Source organism: Hemitrygon akajei, chromosome 2 (assembly GCF_048418815.1).
Source record: "Hemitrygon akajei chromosome 2, sHemAka1.3, whole genome shotgun sequence".
Lineage (NCBI taxonomy): Eukaryota > Metazoa > Chordata > Chondrichthyes > Myliobatiformes > Dasyatidae > Hemitrygon > Hemitrygon akajei.
The window spans coordinates 191417634-191440056 of record NC_133125.1 but is presented as its reverse complement, the minus strand read 5'-3'; the positions used below and the strand labels follow the sequence as shown (position 1 = coordinate 191440056).

General features: G+C 52.0%; 1 protein-coding gene across 10 annotated transcripts in view; it reads left to right on the top strand.

The window, feature by feature from the left end:
- LOC140719374 (tenascin-X-like) overlaps positions 1–16329 on the top strand; it is a 212983-nt gene extending 196654 nt beyond the window's left edge. For all 10 annotated transcript variants that reach the window (XM_073034029.1, XM_073034053.1, XM_073034045.1 and 7 more), the window contains 6 exons: positions 1312–1455; positions 3742–3893; positions 7622–7718; positions 11314–11475; positions 15216–15379; positions 15815–16329. In XM_073034029.1, coding sequence (XP_072890130.1) covers positions 1312–1455; positions 3742–3893; positions 7622–7718; positions 11314–11475; positions 15216–15379; positions 15815–15907 — 812 coding nt within the window. In that variant the 3' untranslated portion in view covers positions 15908–16329. The remainder of the gene's footprint in view (positions 1–1311; positions 1456–3741; positions 3894–7621; positions 7719–11313; positions 11476–15215; positions 15380–15814) is intronic.
- Positions 16330–22423: the final 6094 nt, after the last annotated feature.

The following is a 22423-nucleotide window of genomic DNA, read 5'->3' as shown; positions in this document are numbered from 1 at the left end:
TTATTCATTTTTTACGCTATCTATCTATCTGTTTATTCATTAAGTGAGTAAGCAAATTAATATTTTAGAGTGATTTTATGTTGTTACACTATACTGTAGCCGCAAAACAACAAGCTTCATATTCCTGACAGAAGACATTGGCCTGAAGCATCAACTGTTTATTCCTCTCCATAGATGCTGCCTGACCTGCCGAGTTCCTCCAGCACTTTCTGTGTGTGTTCCTCTGGATTTCCAGCACCTGCAGGACCTCTTGTTTTCAAATTTTCATGCTAATGAACCTAATTCTGATTCACAAACACAAGAGATTCTGCAGATGCTGGAAATCTTGAGCAACACGCCCAAGATGTCGGAGGAACAGGCCCAAGATGTCAGGCAGTGTGTATGGAGAGGAATAAACAGTCGAGGTTTCGGGCGAAGACCTTTCATCAGGAAGGGGGCAGATGTCAGAGAAAGAGGGTGAGGTGAGGGAAGGAGGACTAGTTGACAGGTATAGGTGGGACCAGGTAAATGATTACTAAAGACGTCAAAGGTAATAGGGAGAAGGCAGGTGAATGGGGTTGAGAGGGACAATAAATCAGCCATGATGGAGCAGATTCGATGGGCTGAATGGCCTAATTCTGCTCCTATGTCTTACGATCTTGTTGAATATTGAACTACCCATGCTCTCAGTATTATTTTTTTAATTTGCACAATTTGTCTTCTCTCGTGAATTGGTTGTTTGTCAGTCTTTGCTCATGTATAGTCTTTTTGTAAATTCCATTGTATTGGAGCGACGGAGGATGAGAGGTGACCTGATAGAGGTGTATAAGATGATGAGAGGCATTGATCGTGTGGATAGGCAGAGGCTTGGCTAACATGAGGGGACATAGTTTTAAAGTGCTTGGAAGTAGGTACAAGGGGGACATCAGTGTAAAGTTTCTCACACAGGGAGTGGTGGGTGAGTGGAATGCACTGCCGGCGGCGATGGTGGTGGAGGCAGATACAACAAGGTCTTTAAGAGCCTCTTAGACAGGTACACGGAGCTTAGAGAAATAGAGGGCTATGCAGTAGGGAAATTCTAGGCAGCTTCTGGACTAGGTTACATGGTCGGTACAACATTTCAGGCCGAAGGGCCTGGAATGTGCTGTAGATTTCTATGTTCTATTTCTTTACTTTCCTGTAAATGCCTGCGAAATACAAATCTCAAGCTAGTAAGATATACCATATCCACACTTCGATAATAAATTAACTTTGACACTTTGTTTGTGAGAGAACTCTGCCCTCTTGTGGAACAGAGATACAGAATTCCACCTGTTTCCTTCTGCATCACAGTTCCAACCGTCAGGAGGACCGTGCCCAGTAACAGTGCGGAGCTGCCATTGGTGGGTCTGCGTCCACGCACTGTGTACACAGCCGAGATTCACAGCGTCCAGGGCGTGCGGAGAAGCTCCCTTGTCAGGGTCAGCTTCACCACGGGTGAGTAACATGGGCTGGAGACCAGATGCAGACTTTTAACCTTTGTCCATGTTCCATGCATGAGCACACACACCAACAGACACACGCAAATATACACCCATCCCTCCGTTCCCTGTACACTGTCCATATCCCTCCATTCCCCACACATGGTCCATATCCCTCCGTTTCCTGTACACGGTCCGTATCCCTCTGTTCCCCACACACGGTCAGTATTCCTCCATTCCCTGTACACGGTCCGTATCCCTCCGTTCCCTGTACACTGTCCGTATCCCTCCATTCCCTGTACATGGTCCGTATCCCTCCGTTCCCTGTACACTGTCCATATCCCTCCATTCCCCACACATGGTCCATATCCCTCCGTTTCCTGTACACGGTCCGTATCCCTCTGTTCCCCACACACGGTCAGTATTCCTCCATTCCCTGTACACGGTCCGTATCCCTCCGTTCCCTGTACACTGTCCGTATCCCTCCATTCCCTGTACATGGTCCGTATCCCTCCGTTCCCTGTACACTGTCCGTATCCCTCCATTCCCTGTACACGGTCCGTATCCCTCCATTCCCTGTACACGGTCCGTATCCCTCCATTCCCTGTACACGGTCAGTATTCCTCCATTCCCTGTACACGGTCCGTATCCCTCCGTTCCCTGTACACTGTCCGTATCCCTCCATTCCCCACACATGGTCCGTATCCCTCCGTTCCCTGTACACTGTCCGTATCCCTCCATTCCCCACACATGGTCAGTATTCCTCCATTCCCTGTACACGGTCCGTATCCCTCCATTCCCCACACACGGTCCATATCCCTCCGTTTCCTGTACACGGTCCGTATCCCTCTGTTCCCCACACATGGTCAGTATTCCTCCATTCCCCACACACGGTCCGTATCCCTCCATTCCCCACACACGGTCCATATCCCTCCGTTTCCTGTACACAGTCTGTATCCCTCCGTTCCCCACACACGGTCAGTATTCCTCCATTCCCTGTACACGGTCAGTATTCCTCCATTCCCTGTACATGGTCCGTATCCCTCCGTTCTCTGTACATGGTCCATATCCCTCCATTCCCTGTACACGGTCCGTATTCCTCCATTCCCCACACACAGTCCGTATCCCTCCATTCCCCGTACACAGTGTGTATACCTCCGTTCCCCACACACGGTCCGTATCCCTCCGTTCCCTGTACACTGTCCGTATCCCTCCATTCCCCACACATGGTCAGTATTCCTCCATTCCCTGTACACGGTCCGTATCCCTCCATTCCCCACACACGGTCCATATCCCTCCGTTTCCTGTACACGGTCCGTATCCCTCTGTTCCCCACACATGGTCAGTATTCCTCCATTCCCCACACACGGTCCGTATCCCTCCATTCCCCACACATGGTCCGTATCCCTCCATTCCCCACATATGGTCCGTATCCTTCCATTCCCCGTACACAGTCCGTATCCCTCCATTCCCCGTACACAGTCCGTATCCCTCCGTTCCCTGTACACGGTCCATATCCCTCCGTTCCCTGTACACGGTCTGTATCCCTCTGTTCCCTGTACACGGTCTGTATCCCTCTGTTCCCTGTACACAGTCCGTATCCCTCCGTTCCCTGTACACAGTCCGTATCCCTCTGTTCCCCACACACGGTCCGTATCCCTCCGTTCCCCACACGTGGTCCGTATCCCTCCATTCCCCACACATGGTCCGTATCCCTCCATTCCCCACATATGGTCCGTATCCTTCCATTCCCCGTACACAGTCCGTATCCCTCCGTTCCCTGTACACGGTCCGTATCCCTCCGTTCCCTGTACACGGTCTGTATCCCTCTGTTCCCTGTACACAGTCCGTATCCCTCCGTTCCCTGTACACAGTCCATATCCCTCTGTTCCCCACACACGGTCCGTATCCCTCCATTCCCTGTTCCTTATTTATTAAGCGTTACAGGGACAAGGGAAACAAGAAGAAATGAAAGAGGCCAGAGAGCAAAAAACCCCAGTAGCAGAGAAAAGACAGAGATGAAGAGAGACCAGGAGAAACAAACCGAGAAACCTGGTTTGGTCTCTCTGATCAGATTCCATTGCTTGAGTTAACCAGCTCAAGCAAAGTCATACTTGCCACTGAAACCAAGTTTCCGGAAAAATACAATGTTTGGAAATCATTCCAGCCATTCCCAGTTTCTGACTAGGCAGGACAGGAATTCCAGGTCTGTGCTGTCTGTGATCATCTGCATTTCTGTTTATTACTGCATTCACCTTTCTCTCTCTCTCCCCCCTCTCCCTGTGTCCGATGCTCCTCACAGTCCCTGTGCACATCCCGTTCCCCAAGAACTGTGAGGAAGAACTCAGCAATGGCAGGACCGAGTCCAACATTGTCACCCTGTACCTGACCGGAAACAAGGAGCAGCCGATCAGAGTCTTCTGTGACATGACCACTGATGGAGGGGGGTGGATCGTAAGTTTCACATCCGTGGGTTGGGGTGTTGGTAACGGTTTATCACTGGGTTGGGGTATTGGTGACAGTTTATCACTGGGTTGGGGTATTGGTAACGGTTTATCACTGGGTTGGGGTATTGGTGACAGTTTATCACTGGGTTGGGGTATTGGTAACGGTTTATCACTGGGTTGGGGTGTTGGTGACGGTTTATCACTGGGTTGGGGTGTTGGTAACGGTTTATCACTGGGTTGGGGTGTTGGTAACGGTTTATCACTGGGTTGGGGTGTTGGTAACGGTTTATCACTGGGTTGGGGTATTGGTGACAGTTTATCACTGGGTTGGGGTATTGGTGACAGTTTATCACTGGGTTGGGGTGTTGGTGACGGTTTATCACTGGGTTGGGGTGTTGGTAACGGTTTATCACTGGGTTGGGGTGTTGGTAACGGTTTATCACTGGGTTGGGGTGTTGGTAACGGTTTATCACTGGGTTGGGGTGTTGGTGACAGTTTATCACTGGGTTGGGGTGTTGGTAACGGTTTATCACTGGGTTGGGGTATTGGTGACAGTTTATCACTGGGTTGGGGTGTTGGTAACGGTTTATCACTGGGTTGGGGTGTTGGTAACGGTTTATCACTGGGTTGGGGTGTTGGTAACGGTTTATCACTGGGTTGGGGTATTGGTGACAGTTTATCACTGGGTTGGGGTGTTGGTAACGGTTTATCACTGGGTTGGGGTATTGGTGACAGTTTATCACTGGGTTGGGGTGTTGGTAACGGTTTATCACTGGGTTGGGGTATTGGTGACAGTTTATCACTGGGTTGGGGTGTTGGTAACGGTTTATCACTGGGTTGGGGTATTGGTGACAGTTTATCACTGGGTTGGGGTGTTGGTAACGGTTTATCACTGGGTTGGGGTGTTGGTAACGGTTTATCACTGGGTTGGGGTGTTGGTGACAGTTTATCACTGGGTTGGGGTATTGGTGACAGTTTATCACTGGGTTGGGGTGTTGGTAACGGTTTATCACTGGGTTGGGGTGTTGGTAACGGTTTATCACTGGGTTGGGGTGTTGGTGACAGTTTATCACTGGGTTGGGGTATTGGTGACAGTTTATCACTGGGTTGGGGTGTTGGTGACAGTTTATCACTGGGTTGGGGTGTTGGTAACGGTTTATCACTGGGTTGGGGTATTGGTGACAGTTTATCACTGGGTTGGGGTATTGGTGACAGTTTATCACTGGGTTGGGGTATTGGTGACAGTTTATCACTGGGTTGGGGTGTTGGTGACAGTTTATCACTGGGTTGGGGTATTGGTGACAGTTTATCACTGGGTTGGGGTATTGGTGACAGTTTATCACTGGGTTGGGGTGTTGGTGACAGTTTATCACTGGGTTGGGGTGTTGGTAACGGTTTATCACTGGGTTGGGGTATTGGTGACAGTTTATCACTGGGTTGGGGTATTGGTGACAGTTTATCACTGGGTTGGGGTATTGGTGACAGTTTATCACTGGGTTGGGGTGTTGGTGACAGTTTATCACTGGGTTGGGGTATTGGTGACAGTTTATCACTGGGTTGGGGTATTGGTGACAGTTTTATCACTGGGTTGGGGTATTGGTGACAGTTTATCACTGGGTTGGGGTATTGGTGACAGTTTATCACTGGGTTGGGGTGTTGGTGACAGTTTATCACTGGGTTGGGGTGTTGGTGACGGTTTATCACTGGGTTGGGGTGTTGGTAACGGTTTATCACTGGGTTGGGGTATTGGTGACAGTTTATCACTGGGTTGGGGTGTTGGTGACAGTTTATCACTGGGTTGGGGTATTGGTGACAGTTTATCACTGGGTTGGGGTATTGGTGACAGTTTATCACTGGGTTGGGGTATTGGTGACAGTTTATCACTGGGTTGGGGTGTTGGTAACGGTTTATCACTGGGTTGGGGTGTTGGTAACGGTTTATCACTGGGTTGGGGTATTGGTGACAGTTTATCACTGGGTTGGGGTATTGGTGACAGTTTATCACTGGGTTGGGGTATTGGTGACAGTTTATCACTGGGTTGGGGTATTGGTGACAGTTTATCACTGGGTTGGGGTGTTGGTAACGGTTTATCACTGGGTTGGGGTGTTGGTAACGGTTTATCACTGGGTTGGGGTATTGGTGACAGTTTATCACTGGGTTGGGGTGTTGGTAACGGTTTATCACTGGGTTGGGGTATTGGTGACAGTTTATCACTGGGTTGGGGTGTTGGTAACGGTTTATCACTGGGTTGGGGTATTGGTGACAGTTTATCACTGGGTTGGGGTGTTGGTGACAGTTTATCACTGGGTTGGGGTATTGGTGACAGTTTATCACTGGGTTGGGGTGTTGGTGACAGTTTATCACTGGGTTGGGGTGTTGGTGACAGTTTATCACTGGGTTGGGGTATTGGTGACAGTTTATCACTGGGTTGGGGTATTGGTGACAGTTTATCACTGGGTTGGGGTGTTGGTGACAGTTTATCACTGGGTTGGAGTGTTGGTAACGGTTTATCACTGGGTTGGGGTATTGGTGACAGTTTATCACTGGGTTGGGGTGTTGGTAACGGTTTATCACTGGGTTGGGGTATTGGTGACAGTTTATCACTGGGTTGGGGTATTGGTGACGGTTTATCACTGGGTTGGGGTATTGGTGACAGTTTATCACTGGGTTGGGGTGTTGGTAACGGTTTATCACTGGGTTGGGGTGTTGGTAACGGTTTATCACTGGGTTGGGGTATTGGTGACAGTTTATCACTGGGTTGGGGTGTTGGTGACGGTTTATCACTGGGTTGGGGTGTTGGTAACGGTTTATCACTGGGTTGGGGTGTTGGTAACGGTTTATCACTGGGTTGGGGTATTGGTGACAGTTTATCACTGGGTTGGGGTGTTGGTGACAGTTTATCACTGGGTTGGGGTGTTGGATAGGCTTTTTCCATTGAGAGTAGGGGAGATTCAAACAAAAGGACATGAGTTGAGAGTTAAGGGGCAAAAATTTAAGGGTAACACGAGAGGGAACTTCTTTACTTAGAGAGTAGTAGCTGTGTGGAACGAGCTTCCAGTAGAAGTGGTAGAGGCAGGTTCGATTTTGTCATTTAAAGTAAAATTGGATAGGTATATGGACAGGAAAGGAATAGAGCGTTATGGGCTGAGTGCAGGTAGGTGGGACTAGGTGAGAGTAAGCATTCGGCACGGACTAGAAGGGCCGAGATGGCCTGTTTCCGTGCTGTAATTGTTATATGGTTATAGTTTCTTTAGCCAGAGGGATAATAGATCAGGCATAATGAAATGCCAGAGCAGATGGGATGAGCCAAATGGCCTAACTCTGTGTTATGCCTTGTGGTGTAATGGTCTAAATGCCAATCCTAATGGACCAGAGATTCCCAGGAGCAGAAACTGCCTGTAATGGTGAGAGCTGCATTCAGCAATTGCAGATGCAGGAGGAGGAGGCCAGGGCTGATCATCAGTCCTGATGGAATGGTGGAACAGACTCGTTGGATCAAGAGGCCTACCTCTGCTCCTTTTTGGTCTTGTGGTCTTGTGGTTGATGTTAATTTAAACTCACTGAAGACTGGGTGGGGAGGACAAACCAGAATGCACAGAATGGAGGGCTTGGAATATGGTAATGGGCTGGGACTTTTTTCTGGAGCGAAGGAGACTGAGGGGTGATCCTTGTCCATAGAGTAGGGGATGCAAGGTACCTCTGCACTGTGACAGTTTTCCTGTCCCCTTCCCGCAGGTTTTCCAGAGGAGAATGAATGGGAAGCTCAACTTCACGCGTAGCTGGAAGGACTATGTGGCTGGATTTGGGGACCTCGCTGCAGAACACTGGCTGGGTGAGCAACACAAGATGGTCACACCTGAGGCACCAGAGGGTGGCTCAAGATCAGGGACCACAGGGGCACTTTTCATCCTTATCGTGATCAGATTCTAGACCTGACCATAACAGGAAATTAACTCAGAGCAACATAGAATACAGGCCATTTGGCCCACAATGTTGTGCTGACCTTCTTGCCTACTCTAAGACCAATCTAACACTTCCCTCCCTTCTTTCATCCACATCATGCCCATGAGTCTCTTAAATATCTCTAACGTATCTGCCTCCGACACTGCCCCTGGCAGGGCATTCCATGTACCACCACTCTCTGTCCAAGATAACTTGCTGCTGTCATCTCCCTATGTTTTCCTCCGATCACCTTAAAATTATGATTTCTTGGACTAGCCATTTCTGTCCTGGGAAAATGGCTCTGGCTGTCCACTCCATCGACTTGTACAGCTCTATCAAGTCGCCTCTCATGCTCCTTTGTATCAAGGAGAAAAACCGTAAGGTGCTTAACCTATTCTCTTAGGACGTCCTCTCAAATCCAGATGGCATCCTGGTAAGTCTCCTCTGCATTCTGTCGGAGGTTTCCACATCCTTTCCATGAGGTGGCCAGAGCTGAACAAAGTTCTCCAAGTGGGCTTTAACCAGGGTTTTAGAGAACTGCAACATTACTTCATGGCTCTTGATCTCCATCCCCCGACTAACGAAGGCCAACACACCAAAAGCCATCTTAACCACCTGAAGTGCCGTGACTGTGAAGGACTCACACATTTCTTGTATTAAAACTATTAAAGCCCTCCATTCCACAAGTATTTTCTAACCTGGTTTAAAATGAGAACCCTTGCATTCTTGGATCACGTGACTGATTCCAAAAATGAATGGGTTAACATATGAAGAGTGTTTGATCTCTCTGGGTCTGTACTCGCTGTTTTAGAAGAATGGCTGTGGAGGGAGGATCTCATTGAAACCTATGGAATATTGAAAGGCCAAGATAGAGTGGATGTGGAGAGGATGTTTCCTATAGTGGGGAAGAGTCTAGGACCAGAGGGCACAGCTTCTGAATAGAGGAACGTCCATTTGGAACAGAGATGAGGAGGAATTTCTTTAGCCAGAGGGTGGTGAATCTGTGGAATTCATTGCCACAGGCAGCTGTGGAGGTCAAGTCTTTGGATATATTTAAAGCAGATCTTGAGAGGTTCTTGATTAGTCTGGGTGTCAAAGGTTATGGGGAGAAGGCAGAAGGATGAGGTTGAGAGGGATAGTAAATCAGCCATGATGGAATGGCAGAGACACTCAGTGGGCAGAATGGCCTAATTCTGTTCCTCTGTCTTTTGGTCTTACTCATTTGAACGTATAGATAAATTCAAGTAAATTTATTGTCGAAGTATATATATGTCACCATACAGTACCTTGAGATTCACTTTTTTGTGGGCATTTACAGGGAAATAAAGAGAACTTATAGAACTTTTACAAAGAAACCTACATAAAGAGACAAAGACTGACGGACAGCCAGTGTGCAAAAGAAGAGAGTCCATAAACAAAAATAGTTCTGAGAGCAGGAATTGTAAAGAGTCCTTGAAAGTGAGCCTGTAGATCGTAGAATCAGATCAGAGATGGAATGAGTGAAGTTATCCCCTCTGGTTCGAGAGCCTGACGTTTGAAGGGTAATATCTGTTGCTGAACATGGTGGTGTGGAACCTAAGGCCCCTGTATCTCCTGCCCGATGGTCATAGCGAGAGCAAGGCATGTCCTGGGTGGTGGTACCGTACCACCATCATCATTATGTACCGTGTCGTATGACATTGGCAATCATGGCTTTACATGACCATGATTGTATTTGGGAAATGTTTCTACAGAAGTGTTTTGCCATTGCCTTCTTCTGGGCAGTGTCTCTACAAGACGGGTTACCCCAGCCATCATCAATACTCATTTTCTGAATGGCTTTACTCGATCCTGACGGTCTAAGCAGCTGCTACACCTTGCCCAAGGGTGACCTGCAGGCTAGCGGAGAGAAGGAGCACCTTACACCTCCTTTCATAGAGACGTATCTCCACTCCAACATCCAGTGGTATTACAGAGGTGTATAAAATCATGAGGGGCATAGATGGGGCAAATATACACAGGCCTTTTCCATTCCAAAGAAAAGGAATCAAACCCTAGAGTATTCAAGTTTAGGGTGTGAGAGGAATAATTTGACAAGGCCCCAAGGAGGCTGACGTCTTCACATAGTCTGTGTATGGAATGATCATTCGGAGAAAGTGATGGAGGCAGGTACATTAAGAAGCACCTGCACAGGTACATGGAGAGAAAAGGCACGGACCAGATAGGCTGAGAGGCCTGTTTTAACACCGTAAGAGCAGAGCAGAATTATGTCAACTAGCCCATCGAGTCTGCTCCACCATTCCATCATTCTTCTTCTCAACCCCAGTTCCCTGCCATCTCCCCATAACTGTTGACACCCTGAACCTATCAACTTGTGCTTCAAATAGGCCAAATAGTGTGGCCTTCACAGCCGAATGGGCCATAGAATTCCACCTTGTGGCTAAAGAAATTCCTCCTCATCTCTGTTTAAATGGGCATCCCTCTGTTCTGAGACCAGGGAGTTCTGGTCCTGAACTCCCCCACCAGGGGAAACATCCTCCCCATGCCACTCTGTCTAGGCCTTTAAATATTCGATAGGTTTTCATTAGATTGACCCCCCAATTCTTCTGAACTCCAGAGAGTACAGCCTCAGATGCCCCCCATAACCCTTTCATTCCCAGAATCATTGGTGTGAACCTTCTTCGGACCCTCACAATGCTAGCACGTCTGTCATACATATGGGATTAAAACCAGCTCACGATACTCTGTGTGGTCTGACCAATGCCTTACAAAGTTTCGGCACCACATCCAACGTCCTCTCTAGTTTAGTTTTTACAGCTGTGTGGACCAACCGTTGCTCTGCGCAAGAAGTACTTACACGGCCTGACAGCTGTGTTATCCCAGCTGCTTGGGACGTGCTCGGAAGCATTTCTGTTACAGCGTAGCAGCCGTGCACCAGTGCAGCTGAGAGGGAACAGTGACTATATCCTAGCTTTCATACTCTAGTCCTCTCAAAATGAAGCTTCTTTTCACTCTGTGTTACTGTCTGACTCTACACCAGTCATGGGGAGGAAGGAGGCAGGTGTCGGGAATGGATTGGGAACGAAGTAACTGGCCGTCGTTGGGATGTTACGGGCTTTCCACACCCATTAGCCCAGTTTCGGAAGTGTTGGGAGCTGCCCTTCCTCCCCTCGTGTCAGACCAGGGGCGGCACAGTAGTGTAGTGGTTTGTGTAATGCTTTACGGAGCTGGCGACCTGGGTTTAATTCCCACCGAGTCTGTAAGGAGTTGATACGTTCTCCCTGTGACCGCGTGGGTTTCCTCCGGCTTCCCTCCCACAGTCCAAGGACGTACAGGTTAGGGTTAGTAAGCTGTGGGCAAGCGATGTTGTGCTGGAAGCATGGTGACACGAGTGGCCTGCCCCCCCCCCCCGCCCCCCCAGCACGGCCGCGGACAAATGACGCATTTCAGTGTTTGTGACAAGTAAAGCTACCGGTATTTTTTTCCTTTAATCTTTCGCTTGCCAGGTCTGGAGAACCTACACCAACTGACATCACAGCAGCGCTTCGAGCTGCGCGTGGACCTGCGAGCTGGCGAGGAGTCTGTGTACGCCACCTACGACAACTTTGTGGTGGAGGACGCAGCTGTGAAGTACCGGCTGGGGCTGGGGAAATATGCCGGAACTGCAGGTGAGTCACTGCCACATCCAGCAACTACCCTCACGCTGCTCAGGGATACCACCGGCTGCATGCAGGGCAGGGGTGGACACCTGCCCGGTCAGGGATACCGCCCTGACGGGGGTGGACACCTGCCCGGTCAGGGATACCGCCCTGACGGGGGTGGACACCTGCCCGGTCAGGGATACCACCCTGACGGGGGTGGACACCTGTCCGGTCAGGGATACCACCCTGACGGGGGTGGACACCTGCCCGGTCACGGATACCACCCTGACGGGGGTGGACACCTGTCCGGTCAGGGATACCACCCTGACGGGGGTAGACACCTGCCCGGTCAGGGATACCACCCTGACGGGGGTGGACACCTGCCCGGTCAGGGATACAACCCTGACGGGGGTGGACACCTGTCCGGTCAGGGATACCACCCTGACGGGGGTAGACACCTGCCCGGTCAGGGATACCACCCTGACGGGGGTGGACACCTGCCCGGTCAGGGATACCACCCTGACGGGGGTAGACACCTGTCTGGTCAGCTTGGACCAGAAGAAAAACTTTGAGAGAATATTACACGCCTGGGTTAAAGACATCGTAAACAGCAAAAACACTGCAGATGCCGGGGTCAAAGTGGTACGTGTTGGGTTAAAGACATCGTAAACAGCAAAAACACTGCAGATGCCGGGGTCGAAGTGGTACGTGTTGGGTTAAAGACATCGTAAACAGCAAATACACTGCAGATGCCGGGGTCAAAGTGGTACCTGTTGGGTTAAAGACATCGTAAACAGCAAATACACTGCAGATGCCGGGGTCGAAGTGGTACGTGTTGGGTTAAAGACATCGTAAACAGCAAATACACTGCAGATGCCGGGGTCGAAGTGGTACCTGTTGGGTTAAAGACATCGTAAACAGCAAATACACTGCAGATGCCGGGGTCGAAGTGGTACGTGTTGGGTTAAAGACATCGTAAACAGCAAATACACTGCAGATGCCGGGGTCGAAGTGGTACGTGTTGGGTTAAAGACATCGTAAACAGCAAATACACTGCAGATGCCGGGGTCGAAGTGGTACGTGTTGGGTTAAAGACATCGTAAACAGCAAATACACTGCAGATGCCGGGGTCGAAGTGGTACGTGTTGGGTTAAAGACATCGTAAACAGCAAATTAACTGCAGATGCCGGGGTCAAAGTGGTACATGTTGGGTTAAAGACATGCATTTCAAATGGGATTTGGGGAGGGAATCAGGACTCTGAAATCTGCAGTGCAGAGTCCAATCAACGAGTGGGAAACAGACAGCTTCCCCGTTGAGTCTGGGCTGCCCTGTCTGTGTGCGGTTTGCCGATGCCAGCATGAGGGGTGATGCTGCCGGGCAGTAGAGGGACCCAAGTGAAAATCTCCCTGTACATGGACGACGTCACCGTCTTCTGCTCTGATCCGAGGTCAGTTCGCAGGCTGATTAACATCTGCGACCAGTTTGAACTGGTGTCGGGAGCCAGGGTCAACCGCACGAAGAGTGAAGCCATGCTCTTCGGCAACTGGCCCGACCGATCCGGTGTCCCCTTCACCATCAGGGCTGATCACGTGAAGGTGTTGGGGATCTGGTCCGGAGGGGCCGAGGCATACAACAAGAACTGGCAGGAGCAGACAGGGAAGGTAAAGCAGAAACTGGGATCGCTCCCGATCGATAAACGGGGAAGAACCTGGTCATCGGGTGTGAGGTTCTGTCAGGGCTGCTGTACTTGATACAGGTGTGAGCTCCCTCCCCACTCCCCCACTCCTCCAGCTTAGGAATCACCTGAGCTGCCTTCAGATTCATCCGGAGATCCAAGATGGAGTGGGTCAGACCGGGTCACCATGCATGTCCCTGGACAACGGGGGCAAAAACGTTCCCAGTGTCGCCCTCTTGCTGATGACCAGCTTCGTGTGTGGCTGCATCAGGCTGTGTGTGGAACTGAAACACGTGAGCTCCAAGAACCGCCACGTGCTGTCCCCGGCCTTGTGAAGAATGGATCTGGGCCCACAGTCACGCAACGTCCCAGTCAGCTGGTCGTGCATGTCCTTCATGGTGAGGTTATTCCAAACCAACATCCTTGACCACACACAGGCAGTGGTCAGTACTGAATGACCTGCAGGGGATGGGCTGGATGGACGTACAGGTTCCCTGAGCCGATAGTCCAGACCATCTGACAGAATGCCTCATCGCCAGATCTCACCAAAAGTCGTCAAGACATTGCCTGAGCCACAGCAGGCTGCCCAGAGATTACTACATTGAGGATAAAACAGTCGGTCACCTCTTTGCGGACTGTGGGCTCACAAAGGTGCAAGGGACTGTTTCACCGTTCAGCTGCGTGACAGAGGACTCTCCGGTCTACGGGCTGTTACTGGGGACGCACACCGAGACCAACATCCGGTGCTGCTGGCAGATCATCAACTCGGTCAAAGACGCTCTTTGGTCGGCCCGAAACTTGATGGTCTACCAGCACGCGGAGATGTCCGTGGGGGAATGCTGCCGACTGGCACATTCTCGGCTGCAGGAGTCCGTGCTGAGGGACGCACTCAAACTCGGTGCAGCCACCGCAAGGGCCCGGTGGGGAAGGACCACAGTTTTGGGTTCTTCTCCCGCAGGAGAGGGAGGGGCTGGCTGGGGTGGGGGGAGGGGGGAGCCTCTCACTTATTCATACAGCGGTGTGCCACTCCAGAACGGCACGAGTGGCAGATGTGCTATTGATGAGCAGGAATGCATTAGAACAGTACAGAAAACGTTGAATGAAATGAATGAAAAGGTATTGAACAGTTTACTCTTGTAAATTTTTTAAATTATGAATAAAGTTTATTTTGTTAAATAAAATCCTCACACTGCTCTGGGATACGTGCAGGACGGCTGGGGTGGTGGGGGCGGGGGGTCACCTTGAGCCAGGAGAAAGCCTATGATAAGATGTCACTCTCTTAAACTCAGCGGCCACTTTATTAGGTACAGGGGTGGAACCCGGCATGGTCTGCTACCGCTGTAGCCCACCCACTTAAAGGTTTGACGTGTTGTGCTCTTCTACCACCCTCTGTTGTAACGCCGTGGGGGTGCTCCGCTGTCGTTTCAGCTCAGGGTGTGGAGACCAGCTCCAGCATCCTCTGCAAGCAGGTTTGTACAATCCCAGGTTCTCTGCTTTCCGAACAGTCCAGAGACGTACCAGTTAGTGGATTAACTGGTCATTGTAAGTTATCCTCCGGCTCGGCTGAGGTTAAAATCAGTGGGCTCCTGAGCGGTGCAGCTGGAAAAACCTGTTCCCCCACTGTATCTCGAAATAAATTTAAAAAAATAATACAATACTGTTACAGTGACCGTGACGTGGCTTCATTTTCTGCTGCTACCTGTAAAGAGTTTATGTGATCTCTCCGTCACTGATTGGGGTTCAGCCACTGTCCGAATCGATACCAGTTAGTAGGTCCGTCAGTCATGTGGGTGTGATTTGACGGTGCTGGCTCGTTGGGCTGGAATGGACTGTAAATAAATAAATGTGTGGTTTTCTCAGTTACCTTCCTGCTAGCTCCTCCGAACTCTCTCATTAACACTGGGTTTTCACCCAGAGAACAGCAGCTCACTGAATGTTTCTCGTTTTTCGCACCATTCTCCCGCTGTGCGTGAAAATACCAGGAGATCAGCAGTTTCTCAGACACTCAAATCACCAACAATCAACGTCAGACTTGGTTTAAAAGAATCCCAGTAGTCCGCATCATGTAAACGATCCCTGTCCTTCTCACAGGCAACTCCCTGGCCTACCACCGGGGCAGTAATTTCACCACCGTGGACGAGGACAATGACAACTCGCTGACCAACTGCGCCGTCTCCTACAGGGGAGGCTGGTGGTACCAGAACTGTCACCGCGTCAACCTCAACGGGGAATATGGCAACAACAAAGACCACCAGGTAACGGGTCACCTCGCCCACAACTGCCTACCCTCTGCCGCTCCCCTCCCTCGGTTCCTTATGCTTGCCTCCCCTCCTGTCCGCCCCTCTTGCCCCCGCAACTCTATTCTACCCCGTCTGTGCAACTCCCGACTTCGCTGCCTTGCCCAAACTCTTACCGAGTTTTCAATCTCAATCTTCCTGCTACTCTCACCCTGCGCTCTTCCGCCCCCTCACTCTCCCACTCCCTCCTGCACTTTCACCCTCTCTACACCACCTCCCAGACACTACCTCTTTCACCCCTCATCTCCCCCTTCCCCTTTACCCCTCATCTCCCCTTCCCCTTTACCCCTCTTCTCCCCTTCCCTCCTCCTCACCCCTCATCTCCCCCCTACTCCTCTCCTATCCCACCCTGTGGGAGTGCATTGACGCTGACTGCCTCTCGTCACTCCACAGGGCGTGAACTGGTTCGGCTGGAAGGGCTTCGAGTTCTCCATCCCGTTCGCAGAGATGAAGATGCGGCCTCACCGAGTGGACAGGAGAGAGTGAGGTCGAGGGTGTTGCTGCCGGGACTTCACTAGAGCTTACAGCTAACTCTCACGCCCCGATGCCAGGCGTTGCCGCCGACACCGTCGCCCACATTATCGCCATTGTCTGCGCTCCGCTCGGATCCAGGTTAATTGGCTTTTCAGCCCCGCCAACAGCAGGTGGCCGGGACGGCCTCCACCCCTCACAAAGGGGAACGGCCGCTCGGCCCTGCACTTGGGGACATGTTGGCGGAGGGGTTTGGGGTTTGCAGACGCCCAACTTTCATTTACGCTGCTTTGCGGAGTGTGAGTACTAGACTCGGTCTCCAACTCAGCACCACCCACTGGATCGACGCAGAGTTCGGCCTTTTGTACCGGGTCGGAACCATGGCGTGTTTTTGTTATCAGAGAGTCTGGAAATATATTTGGCGAACCTTTTTCTAATCCTGAGTCTGTCTCCATCTCACACAAACACCGGCACACACACACACACACACACACACACACACATTCTTACACAGACATACACACACTCACACATTTACATGCAAACTTACAGGCATACACACACACAAATCAAGCACACACACAAACTTACAGACATTCTCACACACATACACACAACATAATCTCAAACATTCACACGCCTACACGCACAAACAAATGGGCATTCTCACACAATCACAGATTCAGACAGACATTCACACATACACATTTACACACACACACACAAACTGACACTCTCACATGCATGCACAATACAACCACACACACACACATTTACAGGCATTACCGTACACAAAGACATACACATACACACAAACTTACAGGCATTCACATACACACAAACACATTTACGCATACAAGCACAACACTGACACATTTACACATACAGTCACACACACCCACTCTCTCACACACACAAACACCTGGGTCCCTGAGGTGACGGGGAGAGAGTGATGATTGGGATGAGGTCCTGGAGAACACTGAGGGGGAATTGGTGAAGTGCGAGTGTGTCAGAGAGAGTGAGGGGTGGCTCAGAGACCAGGCAGTCGTGTTAATGGTGTGTTGTAGGTTGACTGGGGTAGTGTGAGGTAGGCATGTGAAGTGCTATAGGGGTATTGGGGAATTGAGGAATCGGAGCGTGTGATGCATTTGGTGAGGTACTGAAGTGTGTTTTAGGGTGTTGGGGTGTATGAGGTGTTGTGGAGAGTGTAATGGGTGGGGTGGGTTTCTAGGGAATTTTGAGGAGTGTGAGATGTCGGGGAGAGTGTGATGGGTGGGGTGAGATGTTGGGGAGTGTTGTAGAGGGATTAAGGGAGTGTGAGATATTGGGGAGAGTGCAATGGGTGTGTTCCTAGGGAGTGTTGTAGAGGGATTTGGACATGTGTGGGGTGTCGGGGAGAGTATGGTGGTGGTTTCCTAGGGAGTGTTGTAGAGGGATTTTGAGGAGTGTGGGGTGTCGGGAAGAGTGGGATGGGTTCCTCGGGAGTATTGTTGAGGGATTTGGACATGTGTGGGGTGTCGGGGAGAGTGTGATGTGTGGTTTCCTAGGGAGTGTTGTAGAGGGATTTGGAGAAGTGTGGGGTGTCGGGGAGAGTGTGATGGGTGTGTTCCTAGGGAGTATTGTTGAGGGATTTGGACATGTGTGGGGTGTTGGGGAGAGTGTGATGGGTGGTTTCCTAGGGAGTGTTGTAGAGGGATTGGGAGGAGTGTGATGGGTGGTTTCCTAGGGAGTGTTGTAGAGGGATTGGGAGGAGTGTGGGGTGTCGGGGAGAGTGTGATGGGTGTGTTCCTAGGGAGAATTGTTGAGGGATTTGGACATGTGTGGGGTGTCGGGGAGAGTGTGATGGGTGGGGTGGTTTCCTAGGGAGTGTTCTAGAGGGATTGGGAGGAGTGTGGGGTGTCGGGGAGAGTGTGATGGGTGGTTTCCTAGGGAGTGTTGTAGAGGGATTGGGAGGAGTGTGGGGTGTCGGGGAGAGCGTGATGGGTGGTTTCCTAGGGAGTGTTGTAGAGGGATTGGGAAAAGTGTGATGTGTGGTTTCCTATGGAGTGTTGTAGAGGGATTGGGAAAAATGTGATGAGTGGTTTCCTAGGGAGTGTTGTAGAGGGATTAGGAGGAGTGTGGGGTGTCGGGGAGAGCGTGATGGGTGGGTTCCTAGGGAGTGTTGTAGAGGGATTGGGAAAAATGTGATGAGTGGTTTCCTAGGGAGTGTTGTAGAGGGATTAGGAGGAGTGTGGGGTGTCGGGGAGAGCGTGATGGGTGGGTTCCTAGGGAGTGTTTTAGAGGGATTGGGAAAAGTGTGATGAGTGGTTTCCTAGGGAGTGTTGTAGAGGGATTGGGAGGAGTGTGGGGTGTCGGGGAGAGCGTGATGGGTGGGTTCCTAGGGAGTGTTTTAGAGGGATTGGGAAAAGTGTGATGAGTGGTTTCCTAGGGAGTGTTGTAGAGGGATTGGGAAAAATGTGATGAGTGGTTTCCTAGGGAGTGTTGTAGAGGGATTGGGAGGAGTGTGGGGTGTCGGGGAGAGTGTGATGGGTGGTTTCCTAGGGAGTGTTGTAGAGGGATTGGGAAAAATGTGATGAGTGGTTTCCTAGGGAGTGTTGTAGAGGGATTGGGAGGAGTGTGGGGTGTCGGGGAGAGTGTGATGGGTGTGTTCCTAGGGAGTGTTGTAGAGGGATTGGGAGGAGTGTGGGGTGTCGGGGAGAGTGTGATGGGTGGTTTCCTAGGGAGTGTTGTAGAGGGATTGGGAAAAATGTGATGAGTGGTTTCCTAGGGAGTGTTGTAGAGGGATTGGGAGGAGTGTGGGGTGTCGGGGAGAGCGTGATGGGTGGGATGGGTTCGTAGGAAGTGTTGTGGAGGGATTAAGGGAGTGTGAGATGTTGGGAGAGTGTGATGGGCGGGTGGGTTCGTAGGGGGTGTTGTAGAGAGATTGGGAGGAGTGTGCGGTGTTGGGGACAGTGTGATGGGTGGGGTGGGTTCCTAGGGAGTTTTGTAGAGGGATTGGGAAGAGTGTGATGGGTGGTTTCCTAGGGAGTGTTGTAGAGGGATTGGGAGGAGTGTGGGGTGTCGGGGAGAGTGTGATGGGTGGTTTCCTAGGGAGTGTTGTAGAGGGATTGGGAAAAGTGTGATGAGTGGTTTCCTAGGGAGTGTTGTAGAGGGATTGGGAGGAGTGTGGGGTGTCGGGAAGAGTGTGATGGGTGGTTTCCTAGGGAGTGTTGTAGAGGGATTGGGAGGAGTGTGGGGTGTCGGGGAGAGTGTGATGGGTGGTTTCCTAGGGAGTGTTGTAGAGGGATTGGGAGGAGTGTGGGGTGTCGGGGAGAGCGTGATGGGTGGGATGGGTTCGTAGGAAGTGTTGTGGAGGGATTAAGGGAGTGTGAGATGTTGGGAGAGTGTGATGGGCGGGTGGGTTCGTAGGGGGTGTTGTAGAGAGATTGGGAGGAGAGTGCGGTGTTGGGGACAGTGTGATGGGTGGGGTGGGTTCCTAGGGAGTTTTGTAGAGGGATTGGGAAGAGTGTGATGGGTGGTTTCCTAGGGAGTGTTGTAGAGGGATTGGGAGGAGTGTGGGGTGTCGGGGAGAGTGTGATGGGTGGTTTCCTAGGGAGTGTTGTAGAGGGATTGGGAAAAGTGTGATGAGTGGTTTCCTAGGGAGTGTTGTAGAGGGATTGGGAGGGGTGTGGGGTGTCGGGAAGAGTGTGATGGGTGGGATGGGTTCGTAGGGAGTGTTGTAGAGGGATTGGGAAGAGTGTGGGGTGTCGGGGAGAGTGTGATGGGTGGGGTGGTTTCCTAGGGAGTGTTGTAGAGGGATTGGGAGGAGTGTGGGGTGTCGGGGAGAGTGTGATGGGTGTGTTCCTAGGGAGTGTTGTAGAGGGATTGGGAGGAGTGTGGGGTGTCGGGGAGAGTGTGATGGGTGTGTTCCTAGGGAGTGTTGTAGAGGGATTGGGAGGAGTGTGGGGTGTCGGGGAGAGTGTGATGGTTGGTTTCCTAGGGAGTGTTGTAGAGGGATTGGGAGGAGTGTGGGGTGTCGGGGAGAGTGTGATGAGTGGTTTCCTAGGGAGTGTTGTAGAGGGATTGGGAAAAGTGTGATGAGTGGTTTCCTAGGGAGTCTTGTAGAGGGATTGGGAAGAGTATGATGGGTGGGATGGGTTCCTAGGGAGTGTTGTAGAGGGATTGGGAAGAGTGTGATGGATGGTTTCCTAGGGAGAGTTGTAGAGGGATTGGGAGGAGTGTGGGGTGTCGGGGAGAGTGTGATGGGTGGTTTCCTAGGGAGTGTTGTAGAGGGATTGGGAGGAGTGTGGGGTGTCGGGGAGAGTGTGATGGGTGGTTTCCTAGGGAGTGTTGTAGAGGGATTGGGAAGAGTGTGAGATGTTGGGAAGCGTGTGATGGGTGGTGTGGTTCCCAGGGAGTGTTGTAGAGGGATTTGGAGGAGTGTGAGATGTTGGGGGGAGTGTGATGGGTTTGGTGGGTTCCTAGAGAGTGTTGTACAGGGATTTGGAGGGGTGTGGGGTGTCGGGGAGAGTGTGATGGGTGGGGTGGGTTCCTAGTGAGTGTTGTAGAAGGATTAAGGGAGTGTGAGGTGTTGGGGGAGACTGTGCTGGGTGGTTTCCGAGGGAGTGTTGTAGAGGGATTTGGAGGAGTGTGAGATGTTGGGGGGAGTGTGATGGGTGGGGTGGGTTCCTAGAGAGTGTTGTAGAGGGATTTGGAGGAGTGTGGGGTGTCGGGGAGAGTTTGATGGGTGAGGTGAGGTCTTGGGGAGTGTTGTACAGGGATTAAGGGAGTGTGAGGTGTCAGGGAGAGTGTGTTGGATGGGGTGAAGTCCCAGGTGTGTTGTAGGAGGATTGAGGGCTGTGTGTGGTATTGGGGAAAGTTTGATGGATGTGATGAGGTACCGGGTGTGCTGTAGGGGGATTTGGGGTGTATGAGGTGTCAGGGGGATGGTGATGGGGGGGATAAGGTGGTGTTCTGTGGAGTGATACATTGGGAGTGATGGGGTGAATTTAAAGGGTTGGGTGAGGTCTCGGAGTGTGTTTAGCAGGATTGGGGAGTGTGAGGGGTCAGAGAGAGTGTTATGTTTAAAGTGAGGTCCCGGGTCGTGTTGTAGGGAGATCGGGGAGCAGAGTGGGGTGGAGTGAGGTCCCGAGCCATGTTGCAGGGAGATTGGGGAGCAGAGTGGGATGAGGTGAGGTCCCGGGCCGTGTTGCAGGGAGATTGGGGAGCAGAGTGGGATGAGGTGAGGTCCCGGGCCGTGTTGCAGGGAGATTGGGGAACAGAGTGGGATTGGGGTGAGGTCCCGTGCCGTGTTGCAGGGAGATTGGGGAGCAGAGTGGGATGGGGTGAGGTCCCGTGCCGTGTTGCAGGGAGATTGGGGAGCAGAGTGGGATGGGGTGAGGTCCCGTGCCGTGTTGCAGGGAGATTGGGGAGCCGAGTGGGATTGGTGAGGTCCTGGGCCGTGTTGCAGGGAGATTGGGGAGCAGAGTGGGATGGGGTGAGGTCCCGGGCCGAGTTGCAGGGAGATTGGGGAACAGAGTGGGATTGGTGAGGTCCTCGGCCGTGTTGCACGGAGATTGGGGAGCAGAGTGGGATGGGGTGAGGTCCCGGGCCGAGTTGCAGGGAGATTGGGGAACAGAGTGGGGTGGAGTGAGGTCCCGGGCCGTGTTGCAGGGAGATTGGGGAACAGAGTGGGATTGGTGAGGTCCTCGGCCGTGTTGCACGGAGATTGGGGAGCAGAGTGGGATGGGGTGAGGTCCCGGGCCGAGTTGCAGGGAGATTGGGGAACAGAGTGGGATTGGTGAGGTCCTCGGCCGTGTTGCACGGAGATTGGGGAGCAGAGTGGGATGGGGTGAGGTCCCGGGCCGAGTTGCAGGGAGATTGGGGAACAGAGTGGGGTGGAGTGAGGTCCCGGGCCGTGTTGCAGGGAGATTGGGGAGCAGAGTGGGGTGGGGTGAGGTCTCGGGGTGTATTGCAGGGAGATTGGGGAGCAGAGTGGGATGGGGTGAGGTCCCGGGCCGAGTTGCAGGGAGATTGGGGAGCAGAGTGGGATGGGGTGAGGTCCCGGGCCGAGTTGCAGGGAGATTGGGGAGCAGAGTGGGGTGGGGTGAGGTCCCGGGCCGTGTTGCAGGGAGATTGGGGAGCAGAGTGGGATGGGGTGAGGTCCCGGGCCGTGTTGCAGGGAGATTGGGGAGCAGAGTGGGGTGGGGTGAGGTCTCGGGGTGTGTTGCAGGGAGATTGGGGAGCAGAGTGTGGTGGGGTGAGGTCTCGGGGTGTGTTGCAGGGAGATTGGGGAGCAGAGTGGGGTAGGGTGAGGTCCCGGACCGTGTTGCAGGGAGATTGGGGAGCAGAGTGGGATGGGGTGAGGTCCCGGCCCGTGTTGCAGGGAGATTGGGGAGCAGAGTGGGGTGGGGTGAGGTCCCGGGCCGTGTTGCATGGAGATTGGGGAGCAGAGTGGGGTGGGGTGAGGTCCCGGGCCGTGTTGCAGGGAGATTGGGGAGCAGAGTGGGTTGGGGTGAGGTCTCAGGGTGTGCTGCAGGCAGATTGGGGAGC